General features: G+C 29.6%; 1 protein-coding gene across 1 annotated transcript; it reads left to right on the top strand.

Moving 5' to 3' along the window:
• The first annotated feature begins 8,416 nt into the window (after nt 1-8,416).
• On the top strand, nt 8,417-27,396 carry LOC107444080 (sarcoplasmic calcium-binding protein). Its single transcript, XM_016058488.5, has 6 exons — nt 8,417-8,686; nt 13,119-13,171; nt 18,684-18,797; nt 18,972-19,104; nt 23,847-23,950; nt 26,816-27,396. Exons 1-6 carry the CDS (start codon nt 8,632-8,634, stop codon nt 26,978-26,980), a joined length of 624 nt encoding a protein of 207 aa, XP_015913974.1. The 5' UTR covers nt 8,417-8,631; the 3' UTR covers nt 26,981-27,396.
• The last annotated feature ends 95 nt before the right edge of the window (nt 27,397-27,491 follow it).

Here is a 27,491-nt window from a genome sequence, read left to right on the forward strand (position 1 = left end):
CTGTTTTTAAAGCAGAAACTACATATATGGATAGAAAGCCAGACTTTCTTTTATAACAGTAATGTCTGCACATACTACCAGCATTCATCGGGGGTGTCCATTCAGAACCCTCATCCATACTTCGGGGGTCAGAACCCTCATCCATACTTACCTAAAAAAAAGATTATTACACACGACAATTAAAATTAAAACATGTAAGTTACTTATCAAAGGCTACAAATTAATAGCTCACTTAATAAATTGTAATAATAAAGTATAAAAAGTCATACATCCAAACTATTCCGTCCAATAGCTTTAAAATAGCAAATCATAAATTAGTTTTCACCTTAAAAATTAATCAGAGTGAATATTGTTTATTACCTATGGAAATAAAATAAATTAATGCCTGAAATTGTCTATAATTTTGTTCAAATGAAATTTAAAGAATGCAGGATGAAAATTGTTACCAATTAAATTTGTTTTAAAATTATGAGTCTCTCTTAAAGATTCTTTATGGTTGGAATTATTTCAGAATTCCAGTAGAGAAAATAGAATACTCTTACACTTTTAAACTTTTAAAAAATTTACGTTAAAACTTTTACGTTACGTTTTAGACTTCTAAAAAATTTAAAATAAAATGGCAAGAACTTGCTTGCAAACCCAATATTTTGAACAATAATGCTGAAAGCCATGCACAGGAAATATGCTAATATACATTTAATTCTGATGTAGTTTTTCCCTATTCATTTTAAAACATTTTATAAATTTTGAATTCCGAAAAGAAATTCTTAAAAAAAAAGAAAAAAAATACGCAAAATGTCTTTTATATAAACTGACAAAATACAAACTTTAGATGAAATAGGTCCAATAGTTCTTGAGAAATAAAGGTTTTAAAATACAGCCTTTCTAAATTTTATGACTCAGAATCTATTACACAGATTTCGCTTAAATTTAATATTTTGTCATTGTTTAAAATGACGTAAAATACAAAACTGAATATTTTTACTCGAATGAAATAAAATAATAAATAATTATTAAAAATTATTTTTAACAGGGGGTAAGCCTCTTAACTCCCGTAACAATAAAGAGGAATGGGATAAACGAATTTTATAAATATATGCAAAAAAAGTTATTAAAATTACCTCGTAACGGGGTAAACAAACAAATTTTATAATTATAAATAAAAAATTTCGATTTGCCTAAAAAGTTTCCCAAAATTTCGAACGCTCTCCTGACTAAACTATTGGAATCATATTTTCCAAATTGAAACCCTTCTATCACATTCCCCTATATTTTGATAGTCAAGAATCCAAATTCGTCAGAAAAAGACATGCATTTTCAGAGAAAGTACATTTTTGTGTCTGATTTAATAAATTAATTAATAGTTAGCACTAGCTAAGGTCTAAGTTCAGGTAAGGTATTTGTGGATATATATATATATATATATATATATATATATATATATATATATATATATATATATATATATATATATATATATCTATATATATATATATATATATATATATATATATATATATATATATATATATATATATATATATATATATATATATATATATATATATATATTTGCGATATCGACACATGTAAAGAATAATTTTTATCTTTGGATAATTATTTTTTATTCAGAAATATCGCATTAAATTATACCAATAGATGTGTCTTGAGGAAAACTAATGGATTTTTTTCCATTTATAGTTTTCTTTTTTAATATTATTATTTTATTATTTGTGTTTATATATATATATATATATATATATATATATATATATATATATATATATATATATATATATATATATATATATATATATATAAAGGTAATAAAAAAAAGAGAGAAAATTAGGAAAAGATAAAACACACGATTATATTGAAAAAATAATGCTTCCTAATATTGTATTAATATAGCCAAAGCAAAACATATCAATTCAATACTGTGAGGAGCATAAAAAAAATTTAAACAAAAATCGAACTTAATAAGCAAAAAAAAAAACAAATATTAAATAAATATGGAAAATGCAAAACAAAACAATCAAGCAAAAATAGATAATAAAAATTCAAGCTATATTTATACAATATTAGAAAGCACTATTTTTTTCGGATATAATCATGAGAGTGAATGACGAGAGTATATCTTTTCCTTATTTTATTTTTTTTTCCATTTTTTTTAATTTTAAAATTTTTAAAATTTGTAAATGTTTTTTCAAAATATTTTTTCATAATTTTTTTCTTCTTCTTTAAAAAATCTTTCTATCTTTTCCCGTATTTTCTCTATATCCTTACTTATTTTATAAGTTTCTCGTACCTGTATCTTATACGCAGTATATAAAACTCGTAATTATTTTCTCTACTTTTCTTCGTTAATATTTTTTTTTCTTGTCCTTTTATGATGTTATAAAACCCTGCTCTGACATTATTGAATTTCATTAAAGATTCAAAAGAGATGTTGAGTTTAAGTCGTTAAAAAGATATCAATCCTGTTTTAGCTTTCATGTTCCAAATTCGACCTTCCTATTTAGAATTTTCTTCTTATGTAATGCACGTGAGGAAAAAAGAGAGCACCATAAATAAATTGTGATCTAATGGATCTTAATGGTTTGTTGGTCTGGGATAACTAATCAGTGTGGACAATATTACCTTGCTGTATGGCCTTTTCACCTCAAATAAGCCAAATTCAATCATGCATGCATACATTTTTAATTCATTTAAAAAAAATATGATTGAATTTTTTATGAATTAATCATCACTATATCTTTACGGCTAAGATATGACAAAAAATGCTTGATTAAATTGCAAACATTAAAAAAATTTTATCAGTAAATCGTAATAGTAGATTAAGTGCCCAAAATATTGCTCGTATCGGATTACCATTTATGTTAGTTATCTCAACTTCTGACTAACATTTATTTATTTTCGTCTATTGTTGTTATCTCATCGCTTCTCAACATTATTTGTATAGGATTGGCGGGAGGAATTATCAGATGTTGTGGAATAGTGATTGACATCCGTTTAATTTTATGTAATTTAAAAATTATATTTAACTGCACTTAAAAATTCAGAACAATTCTTTGCAGATTAGTGGAGCTGCTAGGACCGGTCCGAGGTGTAAGCCTAGGCGTAAGGCGTGATTTAGGGGGACTCCAGAGTGAAGGCTAAATTAAAAAATAAATAAATTAAATTGCGGTCTTCCCCCACCCCACTTGACTTTTTTTGTTAGCTTGTTGAAAAATACAAGTTAAAATACACGTATTTTCCCCAAATAAAATGCTGAAATCTATCTAATACTCTGGCAACAAAATTACCCTTCAAACTGTGTAGCAATGCAGCATTCATTGTCAGGGCAGTAACGATGGCATCATGCCTTGATAATTTACGATTTGCTGGTGAAGATGACAGCCACTCACAGAAACTAAGGTCTAATGAGTTTCCTTTAGCATTTCTTCAAGAAAACTTTTTGGGCGATGGGGACACGTCGACTTGTTTTTAGTAATTTCACCTCTCACAATTCCTCTCGTAGATTTAGTATATAAACATACATATATATTGATTAAAACAACTAACCAAATAAATAATTTCAATGAAGCAGCAATACTTCCTAGTGACCATCAAAAATGAAATTTGTTTTGAAAGAATGGTATTTCAACGGACAAAGCAAAAAAATTTTATTCTCAATTTTTTTTTCTAAGTTTGTTGTAACATTGTAATCTCAAAAAAAAATTTTTTTCGCTTCATGAGCGGGTATCGAGAGTTATATGGAAAGATCCAAAACTCCTGTAACTTTAAGCACACTGTGATAATTGTTAAAATTGGAGAATTGGGATTTGATAGAAGTTATCTAACTCATCATCGACGAGCTTTGAACTATACACGATAAAATCTGCTTCTTTCTGGCGAAATTTACTCTGAAAATATAGAATGCATTTTTATACGTTTTGAAAAAATTAAAAAAAAAAATCAGTTTTATTTTATAAATTCTGATCTTTAGGCGGGGCCTTAAATTATTGCGGTTGCCTTAATCCTGCTTTTAACTCGCATGTCGGGCAATATAATTCCGAGATCTGTCATGGGTGCAACTCTTCAGTCCTGGGGACTGAAATCAGCCATGAGAAAAAATCATGAGACTAAATTTCATCAATTAATATCTCTTTTTCATTTGATCTTTAAATTTAAATGGCATTTTTACCTTAAAAATATTTTTTTTTTTACAAACATTTTCTATTTATTTTTCTAGTAAACTTTATACAAATTATATTTTTATTTATTATATTTCAGAAATCATATATTATATTTTAGAAATTATATATTATATATTTTATGCATTATATTTTACAAATTATACTTATTATATATTATATTTTACAAATTATATTTATTATATATTATATTTTAATGAAGACATTGTTATTTTTCATAATTATTGTGAAGTGATCTTGTAATGATGTCAATGAAAGAATGGGATTGAACTTCAGCTCCTGCTTGCTTAAACAAAATTTTTACTATTGTTGTACCTAAATTTGCTGGAGTTTTCATTTCCCCCGAACATTTGAAAATGCTGTGACCAAAGTTAAAATTATTTAAAAAAATATGGCGATAGGACAAGAAATAAATAACGATGAAGCAAAAAAAGTAAACATATAAATAGCTTCATGAAAAAATTAGTGATGGTTTATTATCCGGTTATTGGTACAAAAAGATCACTAGGTTAACTAATATTTTTATCTCCTTTGTTTGAAAAAATAAATTAACAAAATGAAGAAGAAAATTAATCATTGATTTAATCATTATTATGGAAGGGTACATTTTAGAGTCAATGAGCTATAAATTTTTGAAAATTCTTGTAAACAATCTAGAGTGGTCAAAATAAGTTCAGTCTTGAAATTTTTTTAGATTGGCACCCATGGACCTGGTTAGCATTATAAAAATTATTCACTGTGGAAAAAAACCGAATAGGAAAACCACTGAATCGATCAGAGACATTTCAGTCTTTGAATGAAGTATCACATTACTTTTTTCCTTTTGTAATTCTAAGACAACTGTGAAAAATATATGAATTTCAAAGTAGGCAATATAATATTAAGAAATAATTAATTATCAACCATGTTTTATTCATGTAGATATTCCAGAATATTACATTTCTCTTGAAACTTGACGCAGAAAAACTTTCAAGACTAAGTTTTTTATTTTCTCTCAGAGATTTCCAAGAAAAAATAATTATTTCTTAGTCGACTAAATATGTCAATTCACGAGTTCCATTGTTATAAGTAAATTTTTATTATAATATACTCTTTATTCTAACTAACTTTGCTTGATAAATAATATCGATATTTTAAGGAATGAATACGAAACAATATCGGGAACTGGGTTCTTTTTGTGGTTTATTTATTTCTGTTTAAATCTTTTAAAAATGTAAAACAAAATTCAGTAAAAGCTAAAAAATTTTTAAAATATATGAGCTGGTTTCTTAACCAAATGACTCAAATATATTTCAAAAATGTATTTAAATAAGCTCTATAAGTAATTTATTTATAATTTTCTTTACGAAAACTATTGGTTTATTTGTGATAGTTTCGTTTTAAATAGTGGCATAGCCATAGGGCGAAGTTCCATGGGGTATAATCCTTTAAGATAGGAATATGAAAGGACTGTTTCATTTCATCTGTTAACAATGATAAAAACTTATTATACTTTAATGCCATGCAAAGGGCCCGTTCCAGCCGATTATCACGTGTTAGCAAAAATATTTTTGATGCCCTTCTCCAATAGCAATAATCATAATAAATATTTATGGAGTGAAGTAAATTTTATTCATAATTTTGAAAATAGATCAAAATCGGCAGTTTTTAATTTCTTTATAAAAATGTGGTACAAACACTTACATAATGTACTTTTATTTTAAGTTCTATATAGCGAAAAAAATAAAAATAAAATATCACACCCTTGGCAATTTTAGAGGAGCAATAACGGTTAGAAATCTCAACTTTTTATGTTTTGAAATTATTTTATTTAATAATGATTAAAAAAAATGAATAATTGTGTATAACATTCTGTTTTTCTACATATTTTAACAAGTGAAAATACAAAACATTGGCGAAATATTTTATTTTAAAACCGTTGTTGAACAGTCGACCCAATTTTTGAATTTACGACTACAAATGTTCAACTCAGTAGCCTTGTAACTTTGAGCCCAATCCTAAGGACAAGGGAACACCTGGATCAAGTATTGGGAGAAATTTCCTTCGCGGCAGACTTCTTGATGGAACTAACCGACATTTGCGTTACGTGGAGAGGAAAACCTCGAAATCCTCCCACGGTTAGCCTGACAGCAAGGGGACTCTAAACTTATGATTCGTGTACCACTGAGAGTATTTCACGAAAGCACCGTGGTCGAAGCAAGCCGGATGCCGAATTCGTATCGACCAGCCATCGCCGGTCATGCCCGTGGTTCATCTCATTGGAAGGCGAACGCTCTATCCCCTGAGCCATCCCAGCTCATTGACGAAATATTGCAAAACAATTCAGAATTGTTAAAATTTATGCACATTGGGTCATTTACATGCCCGGTAGCAGAAACTCTCTAACACGCAGTGGGTGCCACAGATTATTTTAGACTCTATGGAATCTGCAGATTTTTTAATATGTAAGTTTTCTTTCTTTTTTTTGTGCTAAAAAGTGAACAAACAAATGACGGAAAATCTCTGAGATTACTTTTTAAAACCTTTCTAAACTTGCTTTAATAAGAATTGAAAAGCGGATTTATAAAAGCACCTTAGAGAACAAAAATTACTGATTTTTTTTTCCTGCAACTTGATTAGACATAACTGCATAGAGCAGTGTAGTACACCTACCCCAGGGGTACGGGAACAGGTTAGCGAGGGTTGCGTGTTCTTATGCGAAATATCCTGCAACAAACGAAAATTTCAAAAAATTTTATTTAAAAAGGAAGCTTGCCTTGAAAATTTACGATTACGTATTTTTCTATTGTCTATTTTTCGCAGAGTTAACAGTTAATAATTAGTAGTTGTATCAGCAGCCAGGTGTGATTTTTAACTTTAGTGCAATTTTTTATAGTAAAAAATACATTCATTTTTTTATTAGTGGTACACAGCGTTACGAAAAATTTAGAAAGGGTACACAAAAAACATAAGTTTGGGAAACACTGGCATAGGGATTTATTCCAGTTTTTCAGTATCATTGTATAAATTCAACTTAAATTTAAACAACAATAATTTTATCTATAATTCTTAAGGACCTTATCTTTGCAAATTTTGCTTTAAGTATGTTACTTTAAGCTAGATTTTGCACAATAATAATCAATGTCTGACTGCGTTGAGGTTGCAGATAAATTTGGATTTATGCAGAGAGTGCTGAAGATTCGCATCGTAAATTCTACTACCGGTTCAGATGTATACAGACTTTTCATTAAAAAGTATCTAACCCGATTCTGTAAATTTACAGCTAAATATTTTAATACTTATATCAGTAAATTTCCTTATTTCATTAACCTTAAAGCAATCCTCCCCCAGAACAACAACGCTAATTTTATCTCTAATTTTTAAGGACCTTATCTTTGCAAATTTTGCTGTAAGTTTAAGCTAAATTTTGCACAATAATAATCAGCGTTGAGGTTGCAGATAAATTTGGATTTATGAAGATGCTGAGGATTCGTACAGTAAATTATGCTACCGTTCAAATGTATACAGATGTTTCGTTCAAAAGTATCCTACTTGATTCTGTAAATTCTCAGCAAAATATTTAAATATTAATGTCAGTACATTTCTTTATGCCCTTAACCTTAAGGAGCCACAAGAACTTTTTATACAAATCGATAAACTTTTGCACATAATTAAAAAATTTCGTAATAAAATGATAGGTATAAAAAGGTGAAGAAGAAAATATTAAATTTTTCTTTTTAGGAATGAAATTCTGAATTTTTTTTTTATTTATTTCAATAACGTAGACGAAACCTGGTCAAAAAGTATTTGATTTTTCTAGATAAACGGACAAAAGAAAATTTAAAAAACCACCGCAAAATCTAGCGACGATTTTTTTCACCTTATCAAGATAATCTGAAGTCCATTAATATTTTACTTCTATAAATAAATAAATAGTAATAAATGAATGAAATAAAAAAAATTATCAAAGTAAAAAAAAAAGATATTAATCTTTGAAAGTTGATTTTACTCTTAAGTGAAAAATAAAAGCCTTTATAAAGAAAAAAACTTAACCAATAAGTCATTCACTGAAATCAGTGTCACATTAAAGAGTGAATTTTTTGCCCTAAAAGCTCTAGTTACTTTTAAGTGCTTTGTATATGTGCTTTGTATATAATTACTACTTTGTTTAATTATACCATAAATTTAAAAAGATGTTAGAATTCAATGTGTTTAAGATTCTGAAGAATTATATTTTGTAGAGCTTCCTTCCTGTAAAGAAAAAAGGAAATATCATATAGATAAGAAGAAAAAAAGACTTTTAAACATGAAAGTAATTCGAATCTTTTGTGACGTTGAATATGCTAATCGCTAGTCACTTGCCAATAAAAGCACCTGACTTTTAACAGATTCTCATGACTGAGCTGCTTCAGTTAATAAACTAGCCATTTTCCAATAGTTTTCAAAGAAGTAAAAAATGACCAAAGAGGACTACAAGAAAAGACTCGTGGTTTTCTTCAGTGAGAAACTAGGTATGTGTCGATTTCTTTTATGTTTTGATTAAAATAATAAGTATGGTTATGATTAATAATAACAGCTATTATAAACAATAATCTCGCTCTTTTTGGTAAATGCCACAAATTACACGCATTAATCTCCGGTAATTATTAATTATTTCCACAGACGTTAGTCAGTGTAATCTATTAGGTATAATTAATTGAAACTTTAACGTAAAATTTATATATTTATTTGATGCGATGATAAATCTGCAGTTGTCGAAATTAGTAGAGTTAAGAATATACATGAAATACGGATTTTTACTTATGCTTTAGTTCAAAATAATAAATTTCAAATCAAGATTTGCACTGTACCAATTCATGATAATTTTCATAAATTTATACATCATTCATAAATTTAAATAAAGTTCATAAATTCATATATCGTTCATAAATTCATAAATTTAAATAAAGCTTATAAATTTAAATATCGTTCCATAAATACAGATTTAATAAATTGTATAAAATTCGAAACAGCTCTTAGACTGATTTTAATACATTTATTTGAGTAAAATATATTCTAACAAAGCTTAACATAATATAAAATTTAACATTCATATTTTTTAGATGAACACAAAACTATAATATTCTTTAACATATTTTTTGTATTAAGAAATTTCGTGTATTTAATAAAAATCAAAATTGCAAGGCATTTTTGTATAAATTATTAAATTAACCAAACTTCATTGATAATTATTAATAATAACAGGTAAATATAATAAATTATGATAGATAATTCACTTCAACTGATTTACTTGTTTATAATTAATAGTAACCTGCGATAATTAATATTAACCAATTAATTACATAAACCATAACCTATATGTATCCTCTTAACACCAGTATATTGAACAACATTCAGTACAATTAAATCACACAGAGCGGTGGCGGTTCAGGGGATATAGTGCTCGCCTCCCAATGACGTGAACCGGGTTCGAATCCCAGCGATGGCTGGTCAATACGAATTCCGCACCCGGCTTTTACCAACTCCAGTGATGTAAAAATATCCTCAGTAGTAGACGAATCATGGGTTTAGAGTTCCTTTGCTGTCAGACTTACCATGGGAGTTTTCGTGGTTTTCCTCTCCATGTAACGCAAGTGAGAGTGAGTTTCATCAAAAAGTTCTCCAGGAAGAAAAATTTCTCTCGATACTTGATCCAGGAGTTCCCTTGTCTTTGATTAGGTTCAAAAGTATAAGACTAGGGAGTTGAACATTGGTAGCCGTAAATTCAAATTTGGGTCGGTTCTTCAACGACGGTTATAAAATAAACTAAAATTATATCACTCAAAAAATAATATTTTAAATGTGTTTCTTTGTATGCTTTTAACAAGCGATTGTCTTTTCAAATTACATTTACAATTATTATAATAATTATAAATTATGATTGGGTTAGTTTGTCGAACTTTTTAATTGCAATGATTCTAGTCTACATAAAATCTAATTATTTAGTCTAGTAGGTTTTGTTTTGTGACCAATAAAAATTAAAATGTATTATTTTTATGAAAAAATTCAAAAGTAATTAAAAAAAGTTAATTAACTAGGATGATTTAATAATTAAAACATATTGCACTTAAAAGTTAACTTTCTTCTAAGCTACATATTTTTAAGACGTATTTTAAGTTATAATTTAAAGCTTGAGTCGCAAGAGGTTAAAGCATGTTAAGAAAAATGCTTTCTTCTATTTATCAAACTATTTATTGTGAATTAAATAATACAGCCTTCAGTAATCAATACAAATAAAAATAAAGTAGAAATACAAAGAAAGCAAGGAAAAAATACTTTTTTTTTTTTAAGGGAAGAAGACAAAATATTAATAAATAAAAAGTTTTTTTTTTAAAAATATTTGAAAATTTAAAAAAATTTAACATTTTTTTTTTCAAATGCCGGACAGGAAAATATGGATCCCGTTTTCAGCTCACGCGATTATATCTGCAAAAGAGAGTGCTTTCTAATATTGTATTGGTATAGCCAAAGCAAAATATATCAATACAATTGTGTGAAGGGTTCCAAAAAAATTGAAAATAAAATAAAACACATTAAGCAGAAAATGGAAAATAAAACATATTAAGCAAAAAATTGAAAATAAAACTTTAAGAACACGAACTGTAACATATAAAGTGAGTAGCGAATCCAAATGTTTTTTCACTTACCGGTATCTTGCAAAAATGATTAAATAATTTTAAGTATTCTTGTAAAAAATTTCTAGATTACAAAATACGAAAATAAAAACGAAAATGGAGGATAGTGGGAAGCATTTTATGAAGCGTTCTTACTGAAATACAGAGCCGCATTTGATTTGTTTGCCTCCTTGGATTATATTTATACAGTATTAGAAAGCACTCTTTTTTGGGGATATAATCGTGTGAGCTGAAGACGAGATTACATCATTTCCTTATTTTTTTTCCTGGCTTTTTTTAAAAAAATATTTTTTTTTTCATTTTTAAAGAACATTTTTTATATTAGGAATGTTTCTTCGTCTCTTTAAAAAAAATTTTTTTTTCTTTATGTTCTGCTTTCCTTGTTTATGGGTTCTATGTATTTGCAGCTTTTGTGCAGCAAATAAAATGTATTATTTTTCATAATTTTCTTTGTTATTATCGCTTTTCTTTTATTCCTTTTTGCCTCTTAGTGTTATATACATATATAATTAGGTTGATTACGTTTAAAATATACTCCCATTGCAATTTCTGTAAATATTCGACAAATATAATAACACTATTGTTTGAATAATATGAAATTAGATTCCAATTTTAAAGAACTGATGTTTTACTTTCCATCACAGTTTTCAAAGTTACAAATAAAAATTTTGGTTTGCAGACAAAAAAAAAAAAAAAAAAAAAAAAAAAAGAAGACAAAAAAAAAAACTCCTTCACTTTGAACCTGGGAATTTTTTTTACGTAAAAAGACATAATTAAAATAAAATGTAGTACATTATAGGATTATTAATGCTTAATACGAGATGAGATATTCTGTATATAAACCTCCCCTAATGCTGCTAATACAGAGTGTTCCAAAATTCGAAAGACAAAATCATAGGGGAGATAAAAGATTTCTAAGGAGGGGCAAAACATAACATGGGGTCACAAACCACGTTACGATCCAGTGCAAGTTTTCGATGTCACGCTGGAAGACAACTACAAAAGTAATAGCAAACTTACTACCCTGCTAAAAATTTATTTAATTAATTATGACAAGAATTGCTAGAATTGGTGCCCGTTTTCGTCATTTCACAGTCTACAACGACGTAAAAACGATTACTGGGGGTGCGTGAAGATGGCAAGCACTTTTGCTGCCTTCCGAAGTGAATTCGCGCTAGCCTCCAGTTTGCCCTCAGGTGTCGTACAGACCGAACACATGACACGCGTGTCCCTAATTGGCATGTGACATACGTTTAGGTGGATCGCAAGAAGTTCGCATAAAATTACTTTTATTCAATTACATTAACTAAAGACAACATCTCAAAAAGAAGAATTCCAATATTAGCGGCCATCAAAGGAGGATTCCGAAACATGAACGATTTCTGGCGTCATCTCCTAGACACCGAGGGTGACTCCCTTCTCAATAGAATATTTCATGTTATAAGGGAGACAGACATTTTGTTAGACATTGTGGGAATGCGATAAGTAAAGAGAGAACCAAAACTAACTAACAAGTTGAGAAAGAATTTGCATTATGGTATATTCGAACAATGTTGTGAGTAGGTGTTATCGAATTATTTAAAATCGTTTGCAATAAACCGCTTAGTTTCAGGTTTAAAGCCAACTACGAAGAAAAAGTCACGCAGATTGAGATCTGGTGAACACGGAGGACATAAAAGGATCGCTAATTCACAAATCTTGGCTCAATAAGTGTTCAAGGGCCGTTATTTTCCGTTCTGAATCCCTTTTATCATCCCTCTGAATTTGTCAGTCGAATTTTGATACATCCTGTATATATTTATGGCACCCTTATAAGAAAACAAAGGGCATGGATATACAACGTTAGTGGTATATATAAAAAACTTAGATTTAAAACTAGAAAAAAGATAAACGTTATTAAAACCTGATTGATCATGAACGAAGAAGACGAATTAAAAATCCACCAATCACACTGATTTTAATGTTTATAATCCCAACTTTCTCTATATTGATTCGTCAGATTTTGACAATGTTCTTGATGAACGTTAAAAATCTGTTTCAAGCACAGTATAATTTCTTATTAATGCGATAAATAAATAGAGTTTGAAAGATAAGTTGTGTGTTTACATATTGACTAGCTGAAGAATACATTTTATTACTACTTATTTCTATCAAACATATAATTAACGTTTTTATAATAAAATAAAAAAATATCATTTTTCCCTAATCATATGAGTTGGTAATATATGAAAGTGTAAGTTTCTTAAATTAAATAAATTTTTTGTTTCAGATGCTGATAAAAATGGATACATTTCATGGGACGACTATAGATTAATGGCTCTGGTAATAAGATTTTTTTATATATTTTGAATAATCATTTTTTTTTTCTTCAACAGTCAATAAAGTTATAAAGACACTTACGATAAGTTATTAAGACACTTACATTAAAGAAAATTTATACTTTTATGTAATAGGATCGTTATAACTTATATAACAAAATTTTGTTTAACAGTCATAAGGAGAATTCGCTACAATTATTATAAGTTGAAAAAATGTTTTATTAGTTATACATTAGCGTGCAAAATGTAAAATATTTAAAGGAATAAAAATTGAGGCATTAAACAAGACATAAATGAAAATCGTGATCAAAGTGATATGAAAGAAACTGAGATTGAAAGAGAGGGTGCCGTTGACGCCTTAGTTTTGGATAATTTTAAGTAATACCAGTTCAAATGCGTTCGTACTTAGCGATACATTTTTAACGTTTAGTTTTGCAATTCCCTACATAATTTTTATCTCAAAATTAAGTTGAAACATTGAAAGCAATTATTGATTTTTTATAAAGTGGTTCTCAATGGTAAGTATTTAGAACAGAGTAAAGTAATCACCGCGATAACACAATATCCTATTTAACTGGAATTTCAGGTATGTAGTTATATTTCTATGCTTTATAGTAAACATTTCAAAGAAAATTCGTTATGAGCAAGGTAATGTATTTCTTAAATTTTTTTTTAATTTTTCAATTTCAAATTTTTAAAAAAAAACATGATTAATATAAGTTAAATGCCTAATGTTTACAATGATTTAATTGTCGAGGAATTATTTATTAAGTATTTAAGTTATTTGCATCTTTTTAAAGGGATAATGTTTCCTTTTCAAAAACGAATAAAAGCGGTTATTAGGAATTAAATTTTTTCTTCCTAAAATGATTTTTTGTTGTATATAAGTTATGTACTAAAAATATTACTTTTAAATAATCTATTAAAAAATAGATATCTGTACAGTTTTCCAATTAAAAAATATGCATCAACACAATGAAAAAAATTTATATCCAAAACAAGGTATGATCAAAAATATTTTGCTATCTACCTCTTTCTTACTCATTCGTGCCTAGCGTTCTTTTAAGAGCTTCCCTGATTATCCCGAGTTAATTCGGGTATGCATAAATTGCAAATATTTATTATCACGAGAAAACTCGGGGGGTAGCAGAATTTGTCAATACGTTTTGCTTTTATCACGTTTTTACTCGGCCTGAAGCCAATAATATTAAATAAATAATAATCTGCTGTGATTTGAAGTTAGCCAAGTTTTGTTTGGGAGTTTTGCTGTTGGATTGTGGGACAGCACACGTGTTTTGTGCGATTGCGCAGTGGGCCAGCATCCAAGGTTTCGTGGCCAAAATGAATATTTCCATGCAATTTGTTTCAAAATTTGGAGGAATTTATTTAGGGGTTTTTATGTGCAGGTAAATTGAATTCATAGCAGAAATTTTGAAATACACTAAAAATACCAAAAAAAACAAGATGGCGTCTGAAATATGGCGAGCAAAAATAAAAATGATAATATAGTGCGTTTAAATAATTAAATATAGCTATGAAAATATAATAATTTTCGTAATTTAATATTAAAAATGAAAAGCAAATTATATTTCCGAAATAATATTACAAAATAACGCGAATTAATTACAAAATAACGCGAAAACATGAAAAAAAAAACATAATTTTTGTTTTTCGGTATATTTAGTCCACCTTTGCAATACGAGCAAAATGGGGCAGGTTTTTTCGAAAGAAGAAACATCAAAGAAGACGACAAAAAAAAGTTCAGCCAATTACCTCGTGGAACTTTTTGGAACAAAGTTTCGAAAGTCATTCAAACATTGTAAAATGTCAAATGATACGATATAAACTATAAGTTTGTCAAGAGTATTAACTAATCCAACAAATTGAAAAATTGTACTATAATTTCAGACTAATTACTCTGATAAAAATGTAACAGTAAGGTGAAATTCCTATACATATTTCTGAAATAAAAATTTAAAAGTTAAATTTAAAAAATTTTTTTAAACATATTTCTCATTACATTGTACTCTCGTCGGTCCAAAATGAAAACTAGTATGTTTGGAATGATTATGAATACTTAATTTGGGCTATATTAAAACTGCCTACACATGTTTTAGCTGAAAATTTAATTTTTGACTTTTGGCCAAGGATCATGGTCTTCTGGCCCACAGTGGATTGTATAGGATGGTTGCTAAATTGACATAGAAAAAAAAAGAGTTAAAAAAAAAAAAAAGTTACAGAAAAAAAAAACGGAGTGTCACTTTGTGTTGTCCCTCCCTTCTTTTAAAATCTATCACACAAAGACTAATATTTAACTTTTTTCATTTGCCCGAGATAGCTTGGGATAGTAAACTGATGGTAAATTAAATGTTTTTTACTCTTAAAAAAAATTAAAATTTCAACTTGAAACTTGTGCATTATGTTTTGTTTTAGTTCCTTGTATTTATTAATGAATTAAAAATATATGTTGATTTTTTGCATTCCTTTTTTTCGTCGAAAATATTGGTAAAGGATGCGGTTAAAAAGGCTGTTCTTTTTTTTTTCTTTCACCTTTTGGTAGCACAAATGTTTCATTATTAAGATTCATTTTAAAGATAAGCTGGTTTTCAGTTTAACAAAATATATTAATAATATAACTATTTATATTTGGATCCTTATGATGCTTATTCCTTATTATTTCAAATCCCAACAATAACTGGTTGATTCGCATAATGATCCAGGCATGCACCGACCACAGTGCCAACGAAAAATATCCCTATTGATACACGAATCATGGCATAAAGTCCCCTAGCAATAGGGTTAATAATGGGAGGTTTTCATGGTTTCCTTTCCATGTGACGCAAAGGCAGTTTAAATATATTAATATGTCATTCACGAAGGCGAGTTTGTCTCAATGCTTGCTCCAAGAGTTGCCTTGTCATCCGTGTTAAATTCAAAAATGCCGGAATACGAAGTTGAATATTGATAGAGCCGCGAATTCAATATGGATTGGTTGTCCTAGAGAAAAAATAAAATAAATGAAATGTGCAGCACTTGGTGGTCGTTCATATATTACATAATTACCTAGCGGGGCGGAGTTTTTGTAATTTTCTTATTTTTGCTCACAAGAGATGAGTAACAGCAATGTTTACGCAGGACAATAAAAATCTAATTTTCAAAATTTTTTTAAAATGCAAATAAAAAAATTTATAAAAAAGAAAATTTATTTGAAATAAGAGTTGAATTCGGGGAAAGAAAAATTTGGAAAAAAAATGTCTTCGAAGAGTTTTGAGTTTGGTCGAAGAGTTGGGCTACCAAAGTTTTATAAAAGGATTTGAAACGTAAATTTTGCTTCACACAGAATTACACCTTTTTGAATTTAATCTTAAAATTAGATTACTACAATAGAAGTTAAATTTAAAGCAAAAATAAGGGAGGGGGTTTGTGATAGCACGTGGGAAGCAGGGTCAGATTGAAAAATGATTGAACTTTTTCAGATATTTTTGGTGCTATTTTTCATCCCAGTGAAATCTGTCAATTTGACCTAATCATATCGTCAGCGAGTTTTTTAATCTGGACACTACTCAAAATGCGTTTTTACGAAAATGGAAACAGTTCGAACGGCGTGTTTGCGAAAATGGACGCAGTTTGAAAAGCGTGTTTGCGAAAATGGACACAGCTCAAAATGCGTGTTAGGAAAAGGACATGGAATTAATTTCCGTTTTCAAAACTTCTTTCACAAGTTTTTTTTTAATGAAATAAATTGATGAATCTAAATAAATTCGTGATGACCATTTGTGCGGGGAGAGTAGATATCGACAATGTTAACCTTCATCTATGAAGAGGTACCCCACCTTAGAAACAAGTTAACATGTTTTATATACTTGTGAATTGGAGTTTTGTAGTGGTAGATACACTACAGTTCTCCCCCCACCAGAATTATATCTGTGATAGAATTCGATGAATGGATACCACTAAGTGATTCATTGCTGTTTTGTGAGAAGCCGGGAGAGCTGTATTAAGATCGCCGTACTTTGCTGGTCGTGAGAGCTGTATCAAGTTCACGGTCGTGGTTGCTCCTGTGTTTCCATTAGCAGTCGAGTGTATGTAGGCCGACGTTGTGCGTGATCGTGGTTGAGTAGCAACCGCGCAAGGGGGACAATGTCGTAGTCACAAGAAGCAAGTCAACTGTTCAATGTAGACCATCCATCGATGTAGGCGTGTTTAAATCGTAGTCAGCGTTACTGTCAAGATAGGCGTGTTAATTGCAAAACTTATTTACATCACTCTTATATAATCCAATTATTTATTATAAGTTCCTGATTAAAAGTTTCTCACTATAACTGTTAATTCATCCGTTCGTGAGACAGCAGTGGGCTGATCCTAAAGACACGGTTCCCAGTAGAACAACTGAAGTCAAGCATCACTGGCTGCGGTCAGTAAGCCGGTTGGTGACTACTTTGATCAGCCAGTGTAGGGACCGTGGGTGCGCGGTATCGGTCCTCGTCAAACTGTTCTACCGTTAAGTTCTCGATTTCGCGCAAGTCGTTGGGCTACCAAAGAGGAGGTGCCATTTCCTCTGCAGAGGATTAAAATTGTGATGGAATATTTTCGGGCAATCCTCAGGAATGTTTTCCAGCTCGTTGTTGTGACTTACCTATCTACATCCATTCGTGAATCGTAGAAAAACATGAAGGCATTTATATCTTCACCGAAATAACAATCAGTTTGTCAAAAGAAAGATTCTTATAAATAGTTTTAAAGACGGCGCAAAGTTGTAAAGTCTCTCTATACACACCCTCTCTCTTTGCCATGAAGGCCCGCAGCCCCTTCAACAATTCCCAGAACTTTTGAGGGACTCCAGATGTCGGGGGAGATGAATTTGGGGGTAAGCTAGTCGTAATGATGTAACTATATGGGAAATTATAGAGAGCTTTTATAACAAATAAGTTAATAAGAACATATTGCATAATGTTGAAATGATTAGACTGTTAAAATTGCATATGTGTTTATAATAAACAACAGCTATGCAAAATAAGCATATTTGTTAGTTTGTTTTTTTAAATTAAATTAAGCAGTTATATATTAAATTTGTATAATAAAATGTAATTAATATCATAACATTTTGTAATGAATCTTATTTCTTAAGTTAAATGGGGCATTTACTAAATAAAATTTTAAATTCGTGTAAAAAAATTTAATTACATTCATCTTTTCAGTTGGTAGCATATAAGAACTATATAAAGAGCATGAATAGCAAGATATATATAAGAATAAGGTAGTAATAAGAAATGATAAATAATAATGATTCAACCACCTATAACTTGATCACTTTCACTTATCTAAATTGACTATTGAGGAAATGTACACATTTGGTCTACTTAAATAGGTTTTACTGTATATAAAAGAGCAATTAAATTGTATTGTGTTATCCAATTTATTGTGTTATGATATCCATTAAAATATATGCGTTGTGTTATGCTCATTTATTAAAAAAAATATTGTTAATTTTACTATCATTTTATTCTTAACTATAGAGAACAACATTCCAGCAAAACAGTGGTGAATACAATGAGGATATTCATCGGAAATATTTGACTCACAGCAAACAAATGTGGGAGAGCCTTTGTAATGATTTAGGAGGAAATAAGGTATCTATATATATAATAGTCAACAAATTAAATACTTTCTGAAACTTGAAAGTAGCTAGATTTTTTTTCCCTTTTATGTTTCCTTTTAAACTTTAATAAATAGATAACATTGGCGTTGAAAACAAACGCTTCGTATTATAAATATCGTATTATTTTATTAACTCTTTTTCCCAGGATGGAAAAGTTCACTTTCAAGATTTGGTTAATTTCCTGTATGACTTAACAAGTAGAACACGCCATTTCGAAGAATTGCCCGACTTTCTCCAGAATTTGGCAATCGAAGTTTTTCATATGGTTGATAAAAAGTGTAAGTTATCATTTCATCTCATGTTTCTGCTATTTTTAAAAGTTTAAAGTGTGGGAAGATTCCCTTTTCTCTGCAGTTAATTTATTTTTGAAGCAAATTTTTGTGCAAAAGTTAGTTTACAATTGGAACTGGAGGGTCATAATGAGGTCAGTCTTCAAGGTCAAAATTTTTATTATAAACTTGGCGTATCAATTATGAGCAGTTCTTTCAGCTATGGCACCCTCTTTAATACAGGGCATAAATGTCGCGAGCAGCTTTTGCTGCTTCAGAACCTTGATTAAAGGTAGAAAGATGTCGAAAATATTAATTTTTTTTCAACTTGACATTCATTCAATTTTTATGATCTTAAAATTATTATAAATTAATTCAAACAGCAAAAATATAACATAGTTTACGCAGACTAAAACACCCTCTTCTGAATGATCTCAAACGTGCCCACGAAATTTAATGACATGCAGAATTTTTTTTTAAAAAAAACGAAGGTCACGTATTTTTTAACTTAAATGAAGTGTAAGTTAGCATTTCATGTCATAGATAGAAATACGAGTGATAACATTTAAACTCGAATTTATCCAGTAATACTATTGTGCACAGAAAAGGTACTCTAAAACATTATCTCAAGACCGCAAGTTAAATTATTTATAATCTATTTAATTTAAATTAAAAATGTTATCAACATACTAAGGGTCAGAGTCGATATTTGTGTGTATGAAATGATTAAAATAAAATATGTGCATAAAGTTTCGATAGGACGGTTATTTTATAATATCCTTAAAAAATGGCAGCAATAAATAAGCTATATTTTACTGAGTGAAAGAGTTTTAGAAAAAGCAATTTAGGGTTATGATGCATTTCTAAAAAAAGTAACGTACGGAGTGGAGCTGCTACTTTAACAGAAAATACATTTAAGTAAGGGTTCTTGCCGTTGTCGTCTGCCATTAAGGCATAGGGGATGAGATTGTTCTTGTTTTCCATTGGCGCCATCTATGGCCAAGAATTCGACTTCTGCCACACTCATACATCACACCCGTCTATAGGGCGGACCCATTCATACATCTATTCATTCTTCCACAGATCGTAATTTTGACCTGAACGATCAATTTCCACTTCAGTACATCCAGAGGTATTGAATAGTTATGGGAACATGGATGATTTTGTGACCCGACAGATTTACGTGCACCAGTAACCATTTACTACACGGGAAGTTATCGGCCTTCTGGATTCGAATTTCCGTAAACGTGAGTCCCCGCCAACCAGACTTTCTCGGCCTTTAAGTAGCAGTAAAGCTTGGACTTTTCTGAAAACTTCTATACGGACAGAGGATTGCGACAGGCTGATGATCTGTTGTGTCTACTGATCAACTTGGCTGTAGAAAAAGCTGCCAGAGCGTGTCACAGCTAAAAGAACCGTCTAGCAAGAGACTTTACAAACCTTGACATTGCCTCAGTTGGTAGATCCAGAAAATTTCTCACAGAGGCATTCAATTTAATAGAAGCTGAGGATGGTAAATTAGGCTTAAAAATGAAACAATATTCGAGGAGATTTATACACGATCCACAGCCATTTACTGTGAAAAGTTGGACCTTTGAAAGAAATTCGCAGTTCAGGTATTCTGGAAACATCATTACTACTAACAATGATTTGATTGTCGAAATAAACAACAAGCTCGTCCTTTCAAGTAGATGCTCCATCATGGCTTCAAAATCTAACTGAAATCTCAATTTTTAAGTTTAAAAATAAAACTTAACATCTATAAAACACTAAATCGACTTTTTCTACTTTATGGACAGTAATGCTGGACAATAACCAAATTATATGAAAATAAACCTTTGAACTAAAAATCTTAAGAAAAATATTTGGTGCAGTCCATCAGAATAATAGCTGGAGATCATATAGTTTAATTCAGAAATTTACCAAAAGTACAAGCAACCTAATATTTTTAAAGTCATAAAGTGCAATAGACTAAATGTCTGGAACATCTATTCCGATCTGAAAATACAAACCCAGTAAAAAAGCTTACTTTTACTAATCCTACGAGAAATATAAAAAGACAACCAATTAGATGGCTTGACTTGGTGGTAGACTACTTGGGACGGCCCTGGCATGTACAAACTGAAGTGCCTCGAAAGAAGAAGTACTTTAAACTTATTTATCCATCTTTAAAATAATGTTTCAAGTATGTAAGCATTTTCTAGTGTTTTGTTACAACATTCTATTTTCTTACACTTGAAATAGGCAGTCCAAATCATGCAATGCCAAAAGTTTTCCCCGTAATCTGACGCCCTCAAGTTTAATGAGAAAGTTACATTTATTTAAATAGAAAAATATATTACAAAAGTAGTTCATAATTATAGAATGCAAAATTAGTAGTTATTATTGTTCCCACCTTTCGAATATACGAAATTGCTTTATATAATATATCGGGGATAACAACTATTTGCCACCATGGAAAAAACAGTCCCAGGAAGAAATAAGTTCCCTTCCAAACGTAGTAGAAGAATCTCTTTTCTAAAATGAAATTTGAAGAAGAAAAAAAAAGCAATTCACTATTACAATCTAGAATGAAGAAAAGTATTCATTTCCAACCCATTTAAGAAATAATTTTTAAATAAATGAAAGTAAAAAAAGCAAAAATTGAAAAGAAAAATAAATTAAAAGAATTTTTAAAAAAAATTTAAACACCTCTAAATTCTTTTAATGTTTTACATAAAGGAGTATAGTAGAATTTAATCTTATAGTTATGTAAAGAACTCCTAAAATATTGTAACAAATTTCAAGTTGTATTATACAAGAAATCATATTGTATTCACAATAAAAAAAAAATATCATACTTATTTTCATAACCAAACACAGTTGATAATGAATTCTCAAAACTATTCTTAGATATATGATTAAATATTTCTCAATAGATGCTTATAATAGATTCCATTTTTACATTCCCTATCATAAAATTAGTCATAATTTATGAAATAAACCCGGGAATTTTTAATTGTAAGTTTTTGTTCACAAATTATTGAATTTTAATTTTCAAATCATTCGTTAATAACATACAATTTATTAAAAAAAATGATAAATTGGGAAAACAAAACAACTTTAAAGCATTTTTATATTCTGAACTGAAAATCAGGAAAAAATTATTTAAGTCAGAAAAGTGTATTTGCAGTTACAGACTATTATTTTTAAAAAAAAAAAATAAAACTTGTAAATTTGAATGATAAAACATGCTATATTACAGTATATAGTATTTTGCTTAGGATTTATCGATAACTTTAGAGTAAAAAATTGGTTCTTGTAACTTTATTGTTAAATAATATCTATTAAAATATTAAACAAATGTTTATTTTATTCCAATTTTAATTCCTATATTAGCCTAAACTCCTTGAAAATCTTGTTTGCGACTTTCCATCATGATAATTTATTAAGATAGATATCTGAACAAATGACCAACTCCTGGCACGCCAAGACATTTTGAGTCCTGGAGGCTCAGGAGATGAAGCGTTCGCCTCTGAATGAGGTGCCCGGGCTCGAATGCCAACGATGGCTGGTTGATACAAATTCCGCACCCAACTTGCACCGACTACAATGCTGAAGTAAAATATCCTCAGTGGTAGCGGATCAGGAGTTAGAGTTCCTTTGACATCAGGCTTACCGCGGGAGGTTTTTCTTCGGATACAACGCAAATGCGGGTTAGTTCCATCAGATAATCCTTCACAATGGCAAAATTCTCCCAATACTTGATCCAGGAGTTCTCGTCTTCAGGATTGGGTTCAAAATTTCAAGGCCACGAAATTGAACATTGGTAGTCACAAACTCAAAATTTCGCCAGTCAACGACGTAAAAACCAGAAGAGCGAGGAAAAGTATAATGAAGATAACGACGGGATTGCTTGTAGAGTTATTTCGATGAAAAAACGGATCTTGACCAAGCCGATTTAAAATTTTATTTTTTCTCCACGTCAAAAATTTTTAATCTTATGAAATTTTGAGGGGGTTTAAATAATACTTGCGACATTTGTGAATATTTTTATAGTTACGATTTCAGTTGAATACTCGCTACTGACCATTTCCCCCTCCCTTGATCTTCAAATATCTGTCGTTGCGACGCACGCGTCACATATTAGTGTGCACAACAAAACGCGCTTACTTAAAAAACCTCGCATTTGAATTTTTTCCGAAAATTAAAAAATAATAATTAGTTTCTGATTTTATATTATTATTTTAAACTTTTAGCAACGTAAAATTTCAGTCTTTGTTTACGGCAAATTTAATTTTATTTCAAATTGCAGAGTAAGGGCAAATGAGAATGGAGAGGCATGTTCAAAATTTTTTATACTAAATGTGGTACTTAAAAGGACACTATACCGCAAGACAAACATTTTATGGCAAATTCTGTTTCACCTCCATTGGCAATTTAACGTTTAGAGAAAAGTGAATACAGTTTATCTTAAATTGAACCATGCAGTTTCAAATTCTGAAAAAAATACTTTCAAAATATCAAAATGCAAATAAAGTACAAGGATAACTTCCCCACTGATTAATCCAGCCATATTTCTTTTGCATTTTGATATTTAATTATTTTTCAATATTGGAAACTACATAAACTAATTTTTTCATTACCTTAAATTACTTACGCAGATGAAAGGTTTCTTCCACAGAATAGTGTCTTTTTAAGGTGTCATTTAAAGGAGTAAACTGTAAACCACCCCTATGTTATCTTTTAAATTTAAATGTATTTTATCACAGGTGACATGATGTGGGACAAAGATGAATATCGGTTTGGTTCTGTAATTTGGTGCTATGTTACTGAACTCAAGGAAATTGATACTGCTTTTGATTCAATGATGAGTGTAAGTACTTTTAAGAAAAAGTTATTAATAAATTATTTTTATTTAAACTATGATAATTAAATAAATTATTTTTATTCAAATTATGATAATTAAATAAATTATTTTTATTTAATTATCATATTGTTTTTAAAATATTAAAAAAAACAGTGCCAAATGATTAACAAGATATAGAAACAGGTTTTTTTCAACCTATTCCTCTTCCAAAAATATAAAATTTTTATTGTACACCAACACTATGTTAACAGCTATACACAATCGAGTATATTTTTATTCCTGATTTTTTTCAAGAATTCTAAATATATATAGATATATATATATATATACACCGCAGAACCATTACATTATGACCACCCTCCATCTATAACAATGGGCTCTCCCTGGTTTTCATGGTTTCTCGCCCAGGAACAATGTTTTCATGGGGCACATTAGGACACATAATCCTTATAGAACAATCCCTGACGTCTGTAAGCTACTTGAACATAGTTGCACACCAGGTTCACCCATTCATGGCAACAATTTTTCCTGCGGGGGGGATGGTGTTTACTAACAGGATAATGCACCATGTCATAAGGGTCAAATCGTCGAGGAACATTCCAGTGACTTTCAAGTCATGTCTTGGCCCCCAAATTCACCTGACCTTAATCCAATAAAGCATCTGTGGTCCAACTTGGAAAACCAAATTTGTGCTGCCACGCTACCCCCTCGCAATGTGAGGGAATTGCAGGACCAGATACCTCAGACTACCTATCAGCACCTTGTGGAATCGATGCCACGGCGGGTGCTAGCAGTTTTGTAGGCTAAAGGTGGTCCTACATGTTATTAGCAGGTAGGTCATAATGTAATGGCTCTTTGGTGTGTGTGTATGTATGTATGTATGTATATATATATATATATATATATATATATATATATATATATATATATATATATATATATATATATATATATAGCCAAAATATTAATATTTGTCACAACTTTATTTCAAATATAAACTAATACCAGTTTTGAAGGGTTCTTTTCTCTCTCGCACAAAGAGGTAACAGAACTGATTGAACCTCTTTCCTGGTTTCGAATATCAAAAAAATTAAGGCAAATATTTACAAAACATTTCTTACAAACAAACAGGCTTTGCGTATCGTCCATTGATGAATGAGGCTAATTCAGCAGATCTTACCAATGTAGATATTTAATGTAACTACAGACAGAATAAAATAAACAAGTCAAATATACTTTTAAATATTTTTTTTTCAGACTTTTACAGGTTAAATTCTTAAAATTAGATTAGTGCAGTAAGAGTAAAAAAATAGCAGAGTGTGCTATGACTTTTTTAAGGACGAGAGATTTTAATGAGAATGATTCGCTTGTTTTTACTGGCAAAACAAAAGTGCTAAATACTTTTATCTAATCATGCCTCTGATTAGTTAATGGAATTATAAAACTTAAAATTTTTATGTATCTAAGAAACGTAATTTTTTATTTAAATAGAAACAGAAAACTTTCCTTTTACTGTACTTTTTACTCACGTCGCACTAGAGGTGCACAATGAGAAATTGGTAATGGTCTAAGAAACATCTCTGAGATAAACCGGAGACAACATACTAACGTCTCATCCCATTTTACAGGAAGGATACATTCATACATTCCATCCGCAGATTGTAATTTTTACCTAAACCAGAGCACAATCAATCAAGATCCAGTACCCCTAGAGGTATTGATTTAATAAGGGGACTTGGAGGACATTGTGCCCCCGACCGATTTAGTGTGCACCAGTCACCATTTTGCACACGGGAATCTTCGGCAGGTGGGGTTCGATCATTGACCTGAAGGGATTTATTTATAGACTATGTCAACCTTCAGCTATCAAAAGTTACCTCAAGATAGAATCAAGTTAACATGTCTTATATACTAGTGAATTCGTATTTAATATTTGTAGTGGTAGTTACGCCACATTACTCCCCTTCCAGAATTTTATCTGTGATATAATTCGATAAACGATTACCACTAGTTGATTCATGCTGTTAATATATTTAGTTAATTTTGCTCATTATATTTTCTTCATTTTTTTATAGCATTTCACTCATAATTTTTTATTTTTTTTTAATATTTTTCCTTCATTATTTTGTTTATAGCATTTCGCTCATTTTTTTCCCCTTCCTATATTGCTTATAACCGGGAGACTTTATTTACTTCACCGGATTTTTTTTTCTTTCTTTTTTTCTTCTTCTTAGAGCAGTTTTTTTATATTAAGCAAATCAACTGTTTATTGTGGACCATCCATCATGTTAGCAAGTTCATATCACGTCCACAGGTCACCAATGAAGGGATTTATTTATAAACTATGTCAACCTTCAGCTATCAAAAGGTACCTCAAGATAGAATCAAGTTAACATGTCTTATATACTAGTGAATTTGTATTTAATATTTGTAGTGGTAATTACGCCGCAGACCCAACCAAAGAGTCTATCCTGGCTTTTTTTCTTTTTTAATATATATATAGATATATATTCTACACATACTCTTAAATTTTTAGAAATTTTGCTGTGTGAAATCTTAATATGTTTCTAAATTAAGTTATTAAATTGTACTTCTTAATTACAATAGTAGGGTTCAAATTGAATGCATGGTTTAATTTAATGAAGGTAGCAGAAAATTTGCACCGTATTATGGAACAGATTTTTCGGCAAGTGTGGCTCTAAATTGTCCCATACAGGATATTTCTCAATATAATTTTAATTTGCATAATTTTCTTGCAAACTTGCATAATTTTCCGTAACAAAAGCATTAAGAATATGGCACTCATTAAGAACCTTCTTCAGTGAAATTCAATTTAATTTTGTTATCAATAATTTGTTTTTGAACTTTTAGAGTGATGATCGCAAAAGAGGTGGAATATCTCTAGAACGATTCAAAGAGTTGGTGACAGAATTTTTTACTTCTTTGGATGCAAACACTCCGAGCAGAAACATTTTCGGTCCGTTGGATCCAAATATGGCTGATGAAATTTTATGCCGAGCTGCTCCTCTCTGTTAATTGCAAATATATATGCTATGATTTAATTGCTCTTTTTATATTTTAAATGCACATATTTCACGCTTGGTAACAGGAATTGGCATGTTTTAGAAAGGGTGTGCGTTATATTATCTCATTATTTGTTGTGTTTTGGTTAAAAAAAAAAACATTGGAAAGATCTAACTAATGTGTACTTACAGACATTAATTTGCTTACAAGCACATTATTTTATCAAAAGCTTCTTACTTATAGATAAGTTTATCATATATTTATTTTATGAATCTGTAACTCATATAGATCAAAACGAATTAATGTAAATTTTATACCAAAATTATTACAATACTATTATATATTATTTATAAAATGCTTATACTCAGGGGTGTAATACAATGTGTCAAAACTGATATATGAGTAATAAAATATGATAACTGAAAAAATCTGAAACTTTTATTTGTTAATAAATCTATTTCCACTTCAAATTATAAATACGTAACAAAAAAAATTGAAGAGAAAAAAAAGCTGGTGTTGAATA

This window comes from Parasteatoda tepidariorum, chromosome 12 (assembly GCF_982258835.1).
Source record: "Parasteatoda tepidariorum strain Cologne lab strain chromosome 12, Ptep-v5.0, whole genome shotgun sequence".
Taxonomy (NCBI): Eukaryota; Metazoa; Arthropoda; class Arachnida; order Araneae; family Theridiidae; genus Parasteatoda; species Parasteatoda tepidariorum.

Coding starts and splice junctions, on each gene's coding strand:
- LOC107444080 (XM_016058488.5), top strand. CDS start 8,632: ATGACCAAAGAGGACTACAAGAAAAGACTCGTGGTTTTCTTCAGTGAG. Junction 19,105..23,846: donor TCATATGGTTGATAAAAAGT/GTAAGTTATCAT, acceptor ATTTTATCACAG/GTGACATGATGTGGGACAAA. Junction 23,951..26,815: donor CTTTTGATTCAATGATGAGT/GTAAGTACTTTT, acceptor TTGAACTTTTAG/AGTGATGATCGCAAAAGAGG.